Source organism: Zootoca vivipara, chromosome 3, assembly GCF_963506605.1.
Source record: "Zootoca vivipara chromosome 3, rZooViv1.1, whole genome shotgun sequence".
Lineage (NCBI taxonomy): Eukaryota > Metazoa > Chordata > Lepidosauria > Squamata > Lacertidae > Zootoca > Zootoca vivipara.
Genome location: NC_083278.1, coordinates 94,075,091 through 94,093,260, shown reverse-complemented (window position 1 = coordinate 94,093,260; position 18,170 = coordinate 94,075,091). Strand labels below are relative to the sequence as shown.

The 18,170-nt window shown below is 40.6% G+C and overlaps 1 protein-coding gene across 3 annotated transcripts in view; it reads left to right on the top strand.

The window, feature by feature from the left end:
* Nucleotides 1-17,478, top strand: part of KCNK2 (potassium two pore domain channel subfamily K member 2) — a 129,986-nt gene extending 112,508 nt beyond the window's left edge. For all 3 annotated transcript variants that reach the window (XM_035111325.2, XM_035111324.2, XM_035111326.2), the window contains exon 7: nt 15,189-17,478. In XM_035111325.2, the coding sequence (XP_034967216.2) occupies nt 15,189-15,506 (318 nt within the window). In that variant the 3' untranslated portion in view covers nt 15,507-17,478. The remainder of the gene's footprint in view (nt 1-15,188) is intronic.
* The last annotated feature ends 692 nt before the right edge of the window (nt 17,479-18,170 follow it).

Genomic DNA, 18,170 nt, shown 5'->3' with positions numbered 1-18,170 from the left:
GCGGTTCCCTCGCTGTGAGAAGCAAAGTTACAGGGAGCCAGGCAGAGGACCTTCTCAGTAGTGGCGCCCACCCTGAGGGACGCCCTCCCATCAGAAATAAACAACTATCGGACTTTTAGAAGACATCTGAAGGCAGCCATGTTTAGGGAAGCTTTTAATACTGGATGAATCATTGTATTTTAATATTCTGCTGGAAGCCACCCAGAGAGGCTGGGGAAAACCAGCCAGATGGGTGGGGTATACCAAATAAATAAATTATTATTATTATTATTATTATTATTATTATTATTATTATTATTATTTCCCCAAAACAAAATGCAACCAACCATTTGTTATGGAAGATATATTGCGTCAGCAATCCTCTACATGCTTTTTATGTTCAGTAGTGCTGCCTAATGAGGAAGGTCTGGTATGGGGGCACTTCAGTATTTCACATCCATTTATTCCCAGGAAAACCTGGCACCCAGCTCGTAATGGCACAGTAATATGAAGATATTTTTCTAGTAGAAAAAACACATAGTATAACTGCTAGGGAGAAAGGCTGTGAATCTGGGCCCTGATCTGACATATGGCTCAGGGGTGTTAAACTCTTGTGTTCCTGTCACTTTTCCTCAAGATACTAGGACAAATCTTCCTGTACTTCTGTTATAAAATTACTTGGAGTTCCTTAAAAGGACACCTGTTGTAAAGAGTTATATGGTTACAGTGTTTGGGACACTTTTTATTTTAAAAGGCAATTCGGGGCGGGGGCGGGCGGGCATGTATGGTATGGAGAAAGTGGATAGAGATAGTACTAGTTACAGGTAGGTAGCCGTGTTGGTCTGCCGCAGTCAAAACAATATATATATATATATATATATATATATATATATATATATATATATATATATATATGACTGGATAGATATAGGTTTGTCTTCCTCTCATAATACCAGAACTGGGAGCCATCTATTGAAGCTGAATGATGGGAGTATCATGACATACAAAAAAAGGAAAAAGTACTTCTTCACACAGCTTATAGTTAAATTAGGGAATTAATTTCCACAAAATGTAGGGATGAGTGCTGACTTAAAGGTAAAGGGACCCCTGACCATTAGGTCCAGTCGTGGCTGACTCTGGGGTTGTGCGCTCATCTCGCATTATTGGCCGAGGGAGCCAGCGTATAGCTTCCAGGTCATGTGGCCAGCATGACAAAGCCGCATCTGGTGAACCAGAGCAGCACATGGAAACGCCGTTTACCTTCCCGCTGTAGCGGTCCCTATCTATCTACTTGCATTTTGACGTGCTTTCGAACTGCTAGGTTGGCAGGAGCTGGGACCAAGCAACAGGAGCTCACCCCGTCACAGGGATTTGAACCGCCGACCTTCTGATCAGCAAGCCCTAGGATCAGTGGTACCAGACAAATTGATGAGAGGGTAAGGCTGTCAATAGACACTAGTCATGGTGGCCGGGTACTGTCTCCAATATCAGAGGCAGCATGCCCCTAAATAGCATATATTAGTTTTAGGCTTTCTGGTTGCATCTGGTTGGCCATCTCAGGAAACAGGATACTGTGCCAAATAGGCCTTTGGTCTGGTCCAGCAGCGCTCTCCTTAAATTCTTATGATAATAATAATTTATTATTTGTACCTCACCCATCTGACTGGGCTGCCCCAGCCACTCTGGGGTACTTCCAGCATATATAAAGACATAATAAAACATTAAACCTTAAAACATCAGAGGACTGCCTTCTGATGTTTCCTAAATGTTATATAATTACTCCTCTCCGTAACATCTGATGGGAGGGCATTCCACAGGGTAGGCACCACTACCAAGAAGGCCCTATGCCAGATTCCCTATGAGACATTCTTACAGGCTATTTGGATACTATTTCATTCTCATTATTAAGAAGAAACACTGGGCAATATCTGGTGCCCTTAATCCATTATCGGAAGGATTTATACTTGTGCAATGGAATGTTGCCTCCCCAAATCTGCTCTAGAGGATGGGGGCGGGACCCAGAACAGATGGGGGGGGCAAAGGGAGAGGAGATGTGGGAAAGTTATGTTGTGCAAGTGTAAATTGTTGTGCTGATGGAACTTTTATTATTATTATTATTATTATTATTATTATTATTATTATTATTATTACCCCGCCCATCTGACTGGGTTTCCCCAGCCACTCTGGGCGGCTTCCAACAGAACATTAAAATACAATAGTCCGTCAAACATTAAAAGCTTCCCTAAACAGGGCCGCCTTCAGATGTCTTCTAAAAGTCTGGTAGTTGTTTTTCTCTTTGACATCTGGTGGGAGGGCGTTCCACAGGGCGGGTGCCACTACCGAGAAGGCCCTCTTCCTGGTTCCCTGCAACTTGGCTTCTCACAACGAGGGAACCACTAGAAGGCCCTCAGCACTGGACCTCAGTGTCCGGGCAGAACAATGGGGGTGGAGATGCTCCTTCAGGTATACTGGACCGAGGCCATTTAGGGCTTTAAATGTCAGCACCAATTTAGTCCTAGTTTGGATGTTGTTGTTTAGTCGTTTAGTTGTGTCCGACTCTTTGTGACCCCATGGACCATAGCACACCAGGCACTCCTGTCTTGTACTGCCTCCCGCAGTTTGGTCAAACTCATGTTCGTAGCTTCGAGAACAATTCACTTTTAGGCTATTCTACTCCTTTTGCATCACTTACCTGCTTTCAGTTCTAGATTGCTCTTTCTGTCTTAATTCCTTAACCTGGCCTCTGATAATCTGGCAATGCCCCCTATCTGGTTTTTACTCTCAAATCTGTGTCGTCATCCCTTGAGAGTATCTTGGTACTTGTATCTTGGTACTTGTACTTGCTCTTTCTGTCTTAATTCCTTAACCTGGCCTCTGATAATCTGGCAATGCCCCCTATCTGGTTTTTACTCTCAAATCTGTGTCGTCATCCCTTGAGAGTATCTTGGTACTTGTATCTTGGTACTTGTACTTGCTCTTTCTGTCTTAATTCCTTAACCTGGCCTCTGATAATCTGGCAATGCCCCCTATCTGGTTTTTACTCTCAAATCTGTGTCGTCATCCCTTGAGAGTATCTTGGTACTTGTATCCTGGAATGGAAATTGATGAAGATTTCAGCTGGTTGCATGGTGTCCACATACCCCACCTCATGAGTAGTAAGCTATACTAAGGTAGAAAGAAAAGAGAGACAAGTGAGTCACAAAAACTACATGGTGTAGTTTTTAAATGCTATTTTGCATACTACTTAATAACATTGCCGAATAACATATGCTGGGAACAAAGAACAAGGAGGGGGTGTTACTTTCATGAATGGCTTGTTGTGGAGTTCCTGGAAGCATCTGTTTGGTCAGTGTTCAGAAAAGGATTCTGAAGTAGATGGATATAAGAAAGAACTTAAGCAAAACCCTGTTGGATATCTACTCCACTCTAGCATTGTGTTTCAACAGTGGCCAAGCAGATGCTTCTGGGAAGCCCTCTCTCATTGTTTACCTCCCAGCAACTGGCATTCAGAGGCACATTGCCATTTATTCCATTAGCCTGGAGGGTAATACCCGTCAACAGATCTGTCCCCCAGAACTGTATTCAATTCTATAAATTAATTATGTATTCATCCAGCTTAAATATGCTGCCAACCCACTTCATTGGGTGATGCATGAGTTCTAGTATTATTATGCATATTTTTTAAATAAAGCTCTAACATAATACTCACAAGCTGTCTTTTTTCTAAAAGTGACACTTTGGCATAGAAAAATATATACGGTATATCCTACCACCTCTCTTTCTCATCTGATCCAACTGGATTCTTACACTCTTAAATTATTGCACCTTTATTTTAAGGGCCCTATGTTGTGTGTACAACTATTTTTTCCCTTCTATGCTCATTGTTGAATAAGACATAGCATGGCATTAATTGTTGCTGGACCAAAAGTTACACTTAACATGGCCAGGCTGCTTGGAATGGGGTGCCATGTTGAATGCTTTCTGTCAGAGGTTCCCTGCTCCTGGCATAGAAATTCACAGTGTGATAGTAGTGATCCATGTGATTAGCAGTTCTTACTGTTGTTGTTAACATTTATTTACTGTACTGTACTGTATATAGCTCCATCACCGTACATGGCTGCATACACAATTTAAACAGGAACTTTTACCCCAAAGGGCGTACAATCTAAAAACTGTGCTGTCCAGAATGGCGATAAATGTAAACCAGCCACTGTGTTGATTAATAACCTTAGTCAGTGAAATGTGTGCTCTGACCCTTAAAAAGGAAGGAATTGTTTAGGTACATTAAGTGCTTCAATTACAGTACTTTTCTTTTGTCTACTCAGTGCACTGTTACTTGAGAAGGGACTATAACACAAAACTGTGCCAAACCTAGTTTGTTCAGCAACTGCAACAAAGGTGTTTTCACATCATTATCTTTCTCACTTTTGCAGTCTAAACAAGTGTATTCACTGTTTCTACAGAAATGAAAACCATATTGTACTTTAGTTCATGTTTCCTTTACTAAAGCAAGATACTGTTACATAATGGCTTTCATGTGGACTCCCCACCCCCTTTTATTCCAATTATATGAAGTCAAAGTACCACAGCAAACTTTCTGCTGTAAATCATATATATCTATTTCCTCTTGAAATGCCTAGACCCATTTGGCATTCCTTTAATCCGGAACACTAGCACTTTCAATAAACAAACCCATTCATCACAATGGTTTTGGAACTATTGTTGGCAGTAAGTACAGAGTAAATTCTATGATTTTTTTTGTGTGTGTGTGTTGCCTGGAAGCTCTAATGCATTGCTTTAACATGCTACCTTGGATTTTTTTTTTTTTTTTAAAAAGAAGGAAATTACATAAAAGTGTTTTGATTTACTTTGTTGGAGCATTTGTATTCTTTTGTAGGCAGAAGCTTTTCTGCCTTGCAAGCTCCCAGCACATAAAACAAGCTCTTTTATATATATATTTCCTATGTGCCCTGCCAATATAGGATTCTTCCTTGCAATTGTGTTTGGCAGTCACTGAAGAATTAACTTTCGCTTTTGGTGAAAGGGGAGTCGATTCTTTATGCAGCAATACTATTAAATATTGTCAGTCCTAAGTCCAAATAGCTTGCAAACATCATCATAGTCTTCATGAGGGCAGCCCTGTGTTCTTTAGTTTGTTGTAGCTAGAATCAAAAGGTGACTTGGATGAATGTAGAGAAGGAAGAAAACATAGCTGCCAAGTTATCCCTTTTTTTCAGGGATTTTCCATTATGCTGAATAGGCTTCCTCGCGAGAAAAGCAAAAACTTGGCAGCTATGGGAAGAAAACAAGACAGGGAGCTTGGCCACAGTGTGTAGCAGTAAGGTTGCTGGGACCAATCATGCTGGAAGTGCAACAGCTGATATCATTCCATGTGTGACTTAAGGGTTAATCCTGCTATCAAGAAGTCAGCTAACCAAGAAGGGATGGTGGAGCAGCCAAGCAAAGTGGTGTGATTTTTGCTGAGGAAGCACACAACCGGATTGGCTGGGTCATTCTGAGACTATTTTCCTTTGCTGTAAAGCTATTGGAGGGCTCAGCACTGCCAGAAGAGGGGCTCACTCTGGGGTACTCTTGGACCCAGCTTTGCTACTTAGGAAACTGGTGGTGACCATTGTGCATGTGGAGAAGGGCTAAAATCAAGCACCCTGCCACTCTCATCTATGTCATTGAATAAAAGCAAGAAATTTCACACAGAGAGAAAGATAGCAATCCTGAAGCAGCTGTGGCCAGACATATGCAGTGGACTTTTTTCCCTGTGAGCAAATGTTTGGTAGGATTTTAAGCACCATTAAATTTATGTGGAAGAATTAACTCTTGCCTATGGAAATCACTCAGAGATCAAAGGCTAAGGTTTGGCTGGGAAGTCGGGAATCATGTAGAAACACAAGAGGACACCTGTTGTTTATCTTCATGATTCATTGCTCTGGCGTGGTCTCCTTTCAGTCAACCTCTACACGGCACATATAATTCTATTAAGTCTTCATATCCACTGTGACTGGGCTGTTCAATCGCTCCTAAAGGAGAAACACACCTCAATTATCCTGTCCTCAGAGGAAGCTGCCTGTCACAAATTTTTAGCTCTAGCTTGTTTGCTTCCAATCATGGTGTAGGCTCCTCTGAGGATGAGTAATATTTACACCTTGTAAAAGTAAACCACCCTAGGTGTAACAGTGAATTGTGCTTTCCATCTTAAAACAGAAAAAGTGTGCCTTGCTTATCAGAAGTGTGAGAAACACTGATACGTTCACAAGTGCAGAAGAGAGAGGCAAGTGGGTATATAATAAAGCATTTATTGCTTGTAAGGCTTTTCGTTACTCAACAAGACAAATGTAGTCTATATGTTATGGCAGCCTCATGTCCCTAGCATTCATTTTTAGCATTACTCCCTCTCAGGGGTTTCATGTTCTTTATTCTACTATTCAATTACTCAAGCACCAATTTGCTTTTTTGATATTGTGGCCCATTGGTTTGTTTCAGTAGGCGTTGTCCCTTTCCTGGGCAATCAAGGGCTGTACAACACACATTGATCACTCAATTGCCTATCAAAAATATGTTAAGATCAGGAAGCTTAATTAGATGGAATGAGATTTCTGATGAAGCTCAATTTCAGAGGCAGTGGAGTGCCTCATTTCCTTAATATGCAGTTTTCAAATCATGTAGTCCTCCATTTTTTAATACTGTTAAGTAAGTAGCGTGGAGATTAGACTTCATTATTATCATTGACGAGGGTGATATTATCTTAAGTCAGAAGTAGGGGAACTTTGTCTGTTGGCCACGTTCCCTTGTGGACAATCTTTTTTAGGTGTTGGGACCATAAAGTAGACAGAGCAACACATGCAAAATTTGTCATTATACAGTAGGCTACTTTCTGCAGACACTCCTTATTATCTAGCTAAGTGTTATCAGAGATCAAGGACACAATCCAGCCAAGGAGGTCATGAAGCAGGGCTAGGCTTTTTTGCAACTCTGGGTTCTGAGGCAGGCAGAGTGGGTGAATACACACACACACACACACACACACACACACACACACACACACACTATATATAAATAATATACAGTATATATATATATATATATATATATATATATATATATATATATACACACACACACACACACACACACACACACACACACACACACACACACCATTTACATTCTAAAAAAAATGTAACTTCTTTAATGCCCCTGGGTGATAGCCAACCAAGTATGAATAACATTTGATATCACCCAATTTCATTAAAATATGATACAATTACCAGTTACAATCTCACTAAACCAACAGAACACAGCACAGATCAATGAAACAAGGTAGTAAAATCTCAAAAGCAGCACTGAAATTCATTACATCAAATAGTTTTAACCTGTCACCTAAAACAATTCAAAATAGGTGCCAGACAAATGTCACTTGGAAAGGTATATTGCTACTAGCGGTAGGGTACAGAAAACTCTCTCCAGTTGCCACATGTCTGACTTCTGAAGTTTGGACTCAAGACAAAAGGTATCAAAAGAAGATATTGGTTATTGGACAGATTCGTATGGGAGCAGATAATCCTTAGTTACCTAGTTCGCATGTTGACAGGAACACACAAAAGCAAACTGAGCAATACATTGTGGCTCAAGCAAGGCTTTACTGGGAAAAAACAGTTTATTCTCCTTCCCCTCCAGATTATCAAAGAGTTATTCTGGTTGGGGGGAGGGTCAGTCCAGGGTTGTTGTTGTTGTTGTTGTTGTTGTTAGAGTTTGTGTGTGGCCACCTATGCTGAGGTTGCAAAATGTAGTTCACCTGCATGGTGGACCAGTGAACTGCATGTCGCAGCCATTGCATATGCCATTTAGTAATTTATTTCTTGTACCCCACCCATCTGACTGGGTTGCCCCAGCCACTTTGGGCAGTTTCCAACAGAGTGGAAAAGAACACGACACAATATCAAATATTAGCAGCTTCCTGAAACAGGGCTGCCTTCACATTTCTCCCAAAAATCACATAATTGTTTATCTCTTTGATATCTGGCCCAAGGGGAATCCACAGGGTGGGTACAGTACAATTACCTGCTAAGTTGAAGCTCCAGGAACTCCTGGTAACATGACCCCCAGAGATAGGAAATAGCCTCTTTTAGGGACAGCAGATTATGGACTCCAGTACAGAAGAAGAGCCCCCCCCCCCAATCACTGTGAGTTTGGCAGTAGTAGACCAGATCATCTGAGTTATCTGAAGAGCCAACCTTTCAATTGCCCAAGACTCCATATTCATTCATTCTCTCTTGACTGAGACAACAATAGACTCTCCAGGAGATAACAGAATCCAGAGGTGTACTAGATTAAAGGCCAGTAAGGGAATGGTATTTTGACATACCAAAGGCCTATCTATGTTCTTCCCCAGAGATTTACAGAACAGGGTGGTGGTTTTTTTCTCTCCAATAAGGAGCTGTCCATAGTACTGAAGTTCATGTATCTGGCCAACTTCCTGCCTTACCGCTTCATTTCCTTGTCATACTTCACCTTTGGTCCAGGCATCTGCTTTCAAGTCACTGCTGATTGCTGCTTCCAGGTGACCTGTCTCTGCCCAGTCCCTGAGGACTGTGATTAGCAGGAGTAGCTGTTTGTGTACCCCAAATAACCAGGCAACTAGGGTTGATTTGGGGTGGCTTTTCAGGTTACGAAATAAGATTGTGCCATATTGAGATGGAGCAGAGACTACCTACCGGTAATCTTCTCAGTTGCCTCCTTTTTTTTCATAAACTGAAATGCAGTCATTTCCCACTACCTTTAATTTTTTTGTGAATCGAAACCAAACTGACTGGGGAAACACCCACAGCCCAAGAGCGAAGGGGATGGATAAGTTTGCATACCTTTCATTTTGATGGACTGGTGCCACTTTTAATCACAGTGCATTCCAATCACCATGATTTAGGGAAGAGATGTTGAAGTAAGCATGTGGGTCATCATTCTGCTGCAAGTTTTGGGTGTGAGTGTAGGATAAGCATTGGAGTTAGATTATTGGGGCAGCCTGCTTCTTCTCCTCTCCTTTCAAACTTGAAGGATTATTGTCCAAATAACAATAGAAAGAAAGTGGAAAAGTGTGGAAGTTTTGGAATTATGGAGTCTGAATCAGCCAGGAAACTGGATGGCTTATTTGTGTATTGAACAAAACCTACAGCCTTTTGTTCATGGTAACCTCATCAGAGGAACAAGGGGGTTCTTGATGGACCTACTTGTCCATCAGTGAAGCAATAGATGGTTAGCTTGTGTGTTCAAAATTTATTCCCATCCCTCACAACCACCCAGATGGATTTTAAAAGAAACACAGGTTCCTTTATTTGCTTTCTGAACCATTAGGCTCTATTGAAGTCATAATTTTATGCTTTTGTCTGCAACCAAAAGAGCTGGAAACTTTTAAAAAGACCTTGGAGTGCCCTGTTATTTTCAGTTTTTTCATAAATTCATCTCGCTGGCAGTCTTCAAAGACAAGTGAACTAAAAGTGGAACAGCTTTCCTAGCCAAACAATAAATTGGCACAAGTAGCCCAGCAATCACCCTGCTTTCTAGTGATTCCATCTGAGCCCATCTGTTTTCAGAAACAGAAGCAAACTTAGCAGCTCCTGAGATGTTAAAAAAAAAAGAGATTTTTGAAAGGAAAGACAAAACATTCTGTACTCTAGTCTTCTGCATGGATAATGTGACACTTAAATTATTCTTTCTAGTTAGACTGCTGTATCCTCAGGAGGTTAATGGGAAGTTTTATTTTTAAATAACTGACAACTACATCAGCAAAAATGATTTCAGAGCTTCAGACAATGCATTAGTCATAATTGCTAGAAATTATAAAAGAGGGAGCTCAGTACACTGAAAGCATCTCAAGCTTCCTATTAAAAACCATATGCATTTTGTAACAAGGATGTCTTCAGCCTATGAGTTACTTCATTCAGTTGTTCATTTAGGACAGCTTTATTAGGCACACGAGGCTGTGTGACTAGGCCATGCCCACCTGCCACTCAAGTAATGACATAGGACATCAAGCCCAGGACAGACAACCGCAAAGGAACATCAGGCACCTCCTGGTTATTCATTTTCAGGTGTGGCTTGCATTCAGCATTTAGCACCAATACAAGCCATACTGCTTGTAACAGACATCAGATCTGCTATGGAAGTTGGATTGGAAGGCTTAGCTACTTTTGGATCTGGCTCTCTGCCTGAAAGTGGTCTCCCACCTCCCTTACAGACTGTACAGGACACAAGGGAGACAATTCCATATGGAAAGTAAAGAACATTCTGCTCTTAGATCTTAGAAGGTTCAATCACTTGGAGCATGCCTTGTACTTTCATTTGCCCCTATTATTTACATTTGAAGCCACTTGTACATTATAAACTCTCTAGACAGCTACTATTGTACAAAATGGCTAATATGCTTTCAGAAAGTTCTTCTCACATACGTTTATTTAAATACATATTTGAACTCCAATCATTTGTCCGAACTTTTAGAGCACGGGCCCCCAAACTAAGGCCCAGGGGCCAGATGCGGCCCAATCGCCTTCTAAATCCGGCCCGCGGACGGTCCAGGAATCAGCATGTTTTTATAATAATAGAATGTGTCCTTTTATTTAAAATGCATCTATGGGTTATTTGTGGGGCATAGGAATTCGTTCATATTTTTCCCCAAAATATAGTCTGGCCCCCCACAAGGTCTGAGGGACAGTGGACTGGCCCCCTGCTGAAAAAGTTTGCTCACCCCTGTTTTAGAGAGTAGCAATATGTCTGTAAAGAAAATATTTTCCATAATAAAGTGTGAAGTGTGTGTGTGTGTGTGTTTGTAGGTGTGGCCATAAATAATTTTAGTACTGAATTCTGTATCATTAATAAACAAAAAGAGGTTCAATGAAAGAAGTTAGATTGCCCTTGAGGTTGTATGATATGCATGTACAAATGTTTGGGTCTTCAATACAAAATCCCAAACAACTGGCATTTCAATCACTTAGCATCAGCTACAGACTGACTTCTATGCTACAAATTATTAAGGTAAAATTGAGTGTACTATGAGAAAATGTCATACCTCAGGGGGGGAAAGGAAGCTGAACTCTCACCAAAACATTGTTATAAAGAGGAGGAGGAATGTAATTACAAGAGCTTGTTGCTTATGAGCTCTGGCAGTCTGAAAATTGTGCGACCGTCTATCAGTAACCTTTTGAGCTTATGTTTTTAGCAATACATGGGAAAGCCACTTTGAAAAGGTAACATTTTCTTTGAGTGCATTTGAGGGCACAGAAGAATTAGAGTCCAGAGCAATAGTCTTGTTCATTGTTACTTCCAGCAACTGTGATGCCAACTTTCTCCAATCAGATGCAATAGAGAAGGATGACACCACTATATGTACAAGTAACCCAAGAATAAAAAGGAAACGGGAGTGCCTTAATAGTGTGCTGCACTAAATCCCTATCACCTTTTTATTTTATGAGTTACTTCTGCCCACAGGCACCATCAAAAACAACTGAATTCCATTTTATTACAAAAATGACTATTAAAACTTACAAAAGGTAATCAAGAAACAGACCTCAGAGCACCTTATGACTAAGAACTCTGAGAATAAGATTGCTCAAGATCTGGACCAAGTTACCTGAGAGACCACCTTCCCCTTTATAGACCTAGGGAAATTGTGCTTTTGGTACCACACCCTACAAAATGTCCATGTTGAAAAAAGACATGGACAAACAGTTTGCAAGGGCGGAGCCCATACACTTTGCTTTGCATGTTATTGCAATGTGATGAGGAATGCTGGCGCTTTTGGAGTTTTTCAGAGACCCATTGAGTGCAAAGCCATCTATACAAATGGTGTGAATAAAGATTGTTGAACATGCCCCCTCCTCCAATTGTACAGTAATTTGGGGAGATGTAACTTTCTGTCATCTCCTGGATGTGTGACCAAGCAGTTTGCAGAGTTTATGAATAGTTCCTGCTGCATAGCCAACTGGTTCTTTAGCAACAACAAAATAAGGGGTCAGTTCAGGATGTTCAAGTTCAAGATCTGGCCTGAACTCAGGTATGGGATGGTGACAGAGAAGAAAGGTGGTATCCAAAACAAAGCAAGTCTAATAACATCTCATTCTAAATCCAGGAGGCTTTGCACATTGTCTTGAAATATAACAGTCCAGATTGTCAGTGACATTTTCACATTCCATTATAATAGCATAAGTGGTGGCACTGGGGGAACCCTGAAAGGAACAGTTCAGAAATTGGCAAGTATGACTAAATTCAAGCTGCATTAAGTGCAGATACTGGCCCCATTAATTTCAAAGGGACTTAATGTGTTTTTAATCTTGTCTAGAGTGTGGCTTTTGACTTCTGTTTGCTTTTATTAGCAACTTTAGTTGTGAAAATGCTTGGCCCCTTTTAAATCAGGAACCATCACAGAAGGAATTTTGTAAATGGAAGGTACATGTTCTCAATTTGCCATCGAGGGGAGACCTGAAAAAGAAACAGTGTGACTGCTGATTAATTTTTCATAGGATCCTGGATGCTATACAGAATAGAAAATAGGATTTAAAAACACACTGGCATGGATCCAGAGATGTTTTGCAGGAGCGGAAAGGCTCCTTGCTTGCACAAGGAAGCCCTGCTGACTTTCCTCAGCCTACTGCAACCCTTCCATGCCCCATCATACACCATTCCAGAGGGTCCCTTGGCAATGTGCAAGTGGCCACCCTACTCTATGTAGAGCCAATACCAGCTGATGAGACTGTATGGGTGCAGCTACATTGCCTTCCTGATTTCCTAGTGGTGCACATTGCTGCTACTTACCAAGAGGGGAAAGGGCAAGGCAGTGGGGAGCTTGGTGTGGTGTGGCTCCAACCATGGAGCCAATCCGGTGCTTCCACCTGCTATGCCCACATCATGCAGAGCTCCCCCACTGCCTTGTCCTTCCTCCTTTTCTTCTTGCTAACTGGTAGCATGGTTGCAGCATTGAGAAACTGGGTCATCAACGCAGCCCCATTCACACCACCCCGCTGGCCACTACTGCAAAACACCTTTGGCAAGGTATCTCCACAATAAATTTATTGTAGTTTATCAAAATCTGTAACCCTGATTCATTCTATTTAAGGTCAGACAATGCAACCTTGAATAGTGAATGCTTCATAATTCATGTTGCTTTATTTTTTTATACTTTTGCGAAATCTCCGCTTCTACGTTCTTGCTAATCTCCGTTTCAGCCAATGACTGAAAATTCAACAATTAGGCTAATTTATTTAAGTGCAGTAATTACTATAAAAAGATTCACTTTGAAGTGATTAAAGCAGCAGTCTGGCACCTCCTTTCTAAATTTAATGAATCATGAAAATAAATCAAATGGGTTTTAAGTAAAAATGCCCATGCATAATCTGCTCTCAACTTTAATGGAGTGACCATAAAAATCTATATCTTATTATGAACCAATGCACATTGGGTACATGAGTGGCTTCATCAAGAGTGTTACTGTGTGTGCACATGCATGTGCATGCACAAGTATTCATGTACCCAACCAATACATGTATTTTCAGGTCTTGAGCTGAGAGTTACAGCATGCCACAGAACCAAGGAAACTGATAATAGCACCAGTTATCAGGGAATTAGCAAGCAGATAAGAGACAAGTATTAGAATAAAAAAATTAACCAAGTTTATTGCAAAAAACAGAGAGAGAGAGAGAGAGAGAGAGAGAGAGGTATGGTTTTAAGAAAGAAAAGAATGCAATCATCTTGTACTGGCAACTTTTACTGCAATGCACTCTATATGGATTACTGCATTGGGGCATCCTTTGTGCTTGGTCTAGGAACTGCAACTAGTGCATAATGCTGCAGCACAATTGCTGACAGGCATGAGACCCTGTCAGCATATTACACCTCTGCTCCATTTGCCTGCACTGGCTGCCAATTTGTTACCAGGCCTGATTCAAAGTGTTGCCATCCATATAGAAAGCCCTTAGGAAGAAACCTAGGAAGCTACCTTATACCTTAGATCTAAGAGTTGATTGTTGATCCTTTGACTGTTAAACCTTTGGCTGTTTCAGCCAGTTTTAATCTACTGGTGGCTTTGATTTGTTGGTAGTGATTGATTGCTCTCATGTTGTTGTTGTTTTACTTTAAATATATTGCATGTTCCTTTCAATTACATTGGGGGGGAGGAAAACAGAATATTAAATAGGTATTTTAAATAATAATATTTCAAATAATAAATACAAAAAACATCAGTGCAAGTGGCTAGCTGCAACACTAAGATCGTGTGTGTGTGTGTGTGTGTGTGTGTGTGTGTGTGTGTGTGTGTGTGTGTGTATCCCCACCCACCCACATATAGCAGCCTCAAATTGTACAAAAGAGAAATATTAGCTTACATTACTTTTTGAAACGAGTTTCCACACTTATCATTATGCCTGCACCCTGGGATATACATATATGCATGATTTGAAAGTGTTAGTGATCACTTCATTCTACCACTCCTGCAAGTTTCACGCAGTAATCTTATTACTGCAGCGGAGGGAGAGACTGGCAATCATTCTGCTGACTTGACTAAAACTGTCACTTGCATTAATCCTCAGTTTGAACGTGCACTAAAAACAGAACAGCGACAGCTGAGATTTTTCTTTTAAAAGCCCTTTCCATCTAAATTTAGAAACGCCTGTGCCGAGTCTCACAGGGATCATTACACATACTGCCAGGGCGTCCATAAATAACCACGACAGCTCCCCTGGTAACAACACATAACACACGCTCTGGATTGCTGGGAATTCAGTGCTCCCTGTGCAGCTGGGATGCTCTCAGCTGTCGAGGCTTAATTTTTAAAGGCAATTTCACCTCACTGGCCTGGATAAAAATTATAAAAAGAGCTGTGAAATGTTTTAGCTGTGGAGGTTTTTTAGCTGTTGCTGTGTGTCCTTTTTTGTTATATTAGTAAGATGGCAGCTAAATTCTTCCACTGAAACAAAATAATGAGAGTCTGGGCATCAATCAAAGGGAGTATTTGTGGGCACAAGGGAGGTGTGCCAATGTGCAGCTGCTCTATGTCAGCCTATGGTCAACACCGGATACCTTTGTTCCTATGGAGATTTAATAGATGTGTTAATTTTTATAGTGCAAAGTAACATTATCTTTCTCCCTTCTCTCTTTCCCAATCTTTCTCTCTTTCTATCTCCCTGCCCCCCCTTCTCCCCTCTGCTCTTTAGGTGGGAGAGTTCAGAGCTCATGCAGCTGAATGGACAGCCAACGTCACGGCAGAGTTCAAAGAAACACGTAGACGCCTGAGTGTGGAGATTTACGACAAGTTCCAGCGGGCTACCTCCATCAAAAGGAAGCTCTCTGCAGAAATGGCAGTGAACCACAGCCAAGACCTGACTCCTTGCAAGAGAACCTTGTCTGTCAACCACCTCACCAGCGAGAAAGACCTCTTGCCTGCCATCACAAAGACGGACAGCATTTATATGAATGGCTTGACTCCTCACTGTGCAGCAGAAGAGATTGCTGTCATTGAAAACATCAAGTAGCACTGACTTTGAATCCTGATCTTTTAATAAGAAGAAGCCTATGGTTTAGACTTTACCTTGTAGTTCCTGATATTTTTTTCCCCTTGTCCATAACCGATGCTAATAGCATTATTTTTATCATGTGCATGAATTCCAACAGAAATCCACCCACAATAAGGATTCAGAGTCACCATCGTATCTCTTGAAAGACACAAAATGAATGGCACTTCTGTCATTGACAAATGCTGGAACAAGCAATGTTTGATGCCTTTTTTGTGCCCAGACTGTTTCTTCATCTCTCCTAATGTGCCATAAGGCGTTAAGAATGAATACTGCTGGTTTAGGTTAACAATGTAGCTTTGAGGGAATCAGTCCTTAAACTTTTCAGGGTCTACCTTACCAAGCCTAGGAACGGACCGTGTATGGACTACAATCTATATGTAAATGGCAAGAAAATCTTATGCAGCCTTTTACCTAAGAAAATTTTGTCAGTGCCTTATCTTTTAAAGAAACAGAACCTCTATAACTCTCATAATGGTTTTTTGTTTGTTCTTTTGTTCGTTGGTTCTTGCATGAGTAACATATCTCATTTTGATATTTCATCTAGACCATAACAATCATGTTTTAAGGGTGTCTAAAGCTGAGGATACCAGCATTAAGAAACTGATGCCAAATCCAAAAACATCACAGCACCGCTTCTAAGTCTAGCTTTAAAGGCACTGCAATTACCAGGGTTGCAAAAGGTGTCTCCCTGCAAGTAGGTTTCTTTTCTTTTTTTATTACTCAGGTGCAGAGTATGTACACTCAACAGACCTGTAGACTTCATGGATCCATTTCAGGTCTCGTTACTTAAGCCGTAGTTGGCAGTTCAGTCCCATGCATCATATACCAAATATCTTCAGTTTTGTATTATTAACCAATTTGATAGGTAAGATTAACTTGGTGCAATCAAAAGACTCGTTTTACACAGAAACAACATGAAACAATCCTGAATTATCAGCATTTCTATTAAAACTCCATGCTGCTGGCAGATAAGGATTTGAAATTTTCATTGTTTTAGCCACGTCATGCCATACGCTATTTTAGCACAGGGGTCCCGCCGGCTGATTGCTTTCCTGAATGTTACATCATACGTTTTTGCCCATTCTGGAGCTGGGATTAAAAGTGGGAATGCAGCTGAAACTGGCATCACTGTGACTTTCTACATCAAGAATATAGACGGTATCTGAACACAAATGCAGGCGTGAAAAACAGTTGACCAATAGCACAATCTGCTTATAATTGAATATTTGGGTAGAATAGGCTGATACACAGATCTGAAACCAATCCTTGGGATTTCTTTAATTGTTTTAAAGAGGGGGGGCATTAATTTTATAGCCTCTTGTGTCTTTTGTTTCTAAGTGTTTGCAAGATTCAGAAGGAATGCAGGATTTTTAAATAACGGAATGGATTGTCTTTTATTTTTTTCCACCATTTTATTCTATTTCATCCTGGCTGTATATAAAACAAATATAATACCCCTTAAGAGATTAATAGGCAGCCTGATCCTCAAAGCATAACTATGATGCAAACTTCATTGAAATCAGAGGCTTGCATCTGTAGAGCTGATTGAGGCCTGCACCCTTGGATCTGACCATCTAAAGCAAAATGGGACTTTCAATTGGACACGACTCAAGTAACAAATCCATTCTGTCTGATTACTGAATAGCATTATGAACTATGAATGTTAAATGTACGGATGCTTCATCTTCTTTTCTAACAAATCTAAGTTATCAATGTAAATAGCAATCAATGACGAGTTACTGAGAGTGTACATCTCAAATCAGCAAAGTTCCATTAACGATTACCAGGCCAGGCTCATCAAAGGAAAGGCCCCTCCCCACTATTTCTCCCAGCACAGTGTTCTGAATGTTGACATGGTAGGAAAGGTCCTCTTGCCATGCATAAACTGTGAATTGTAATGAAAATGAAAATAATAAAGTTTTTAATTAAAACATGCCTTACCGAGTTTCCTGTTTGTCGACATTAAAACCCTGAGAAATCTATTGTAAAAATAGCACAGTGGATTAGGATAGCTTTGCACCAAGTTACAGCCTTAATTTTAGCAAACAAAACTAATTATTTTGGCAGATATAAAATAATAGGTCCTCTTAGCACCAACTTATTTCTTCTTCCATGAAAAAATGCACCTTTTTCATATTGCATTTGCATATGCATATTGCATTTCATAATTGCTATTGCATTATGTTTGTCTTAAACACATTGGCTATGATAAAGTGAGTCCCCTTCAGCTACGCTGAAGAGATTGGGTGCATGCAGTTGTGCTTTATTTTCCTGTTGCTACATATCGGGCCCAGCTTTGAATTGGTTTTGCAAGCTATTTTTCAGACATGGACAGCATTTAAATAGCATCCTGAAATTCAGGCTAAGATGCTACCTTTTTTGCAAGTCAGTTGCATTTGCAAATAATCTGTTCACACTTCTTTGAACTGGGGTTCTGATGTGAAAATTGGTCCTTAGAAAGTAATGGAAATGGCTGCCAAATAACATCTTAAGTCTTTAGCTGTTAGATTGTTTTGGATTAAGTCCATTTCGAAGTCCATGGGTACTCAAATCTGCTTGTGGATCTTTTACAGAAAGCAATGGGAAAGTAGGGTGAGGAGAGGGCCATAGCTAAATGGGAGA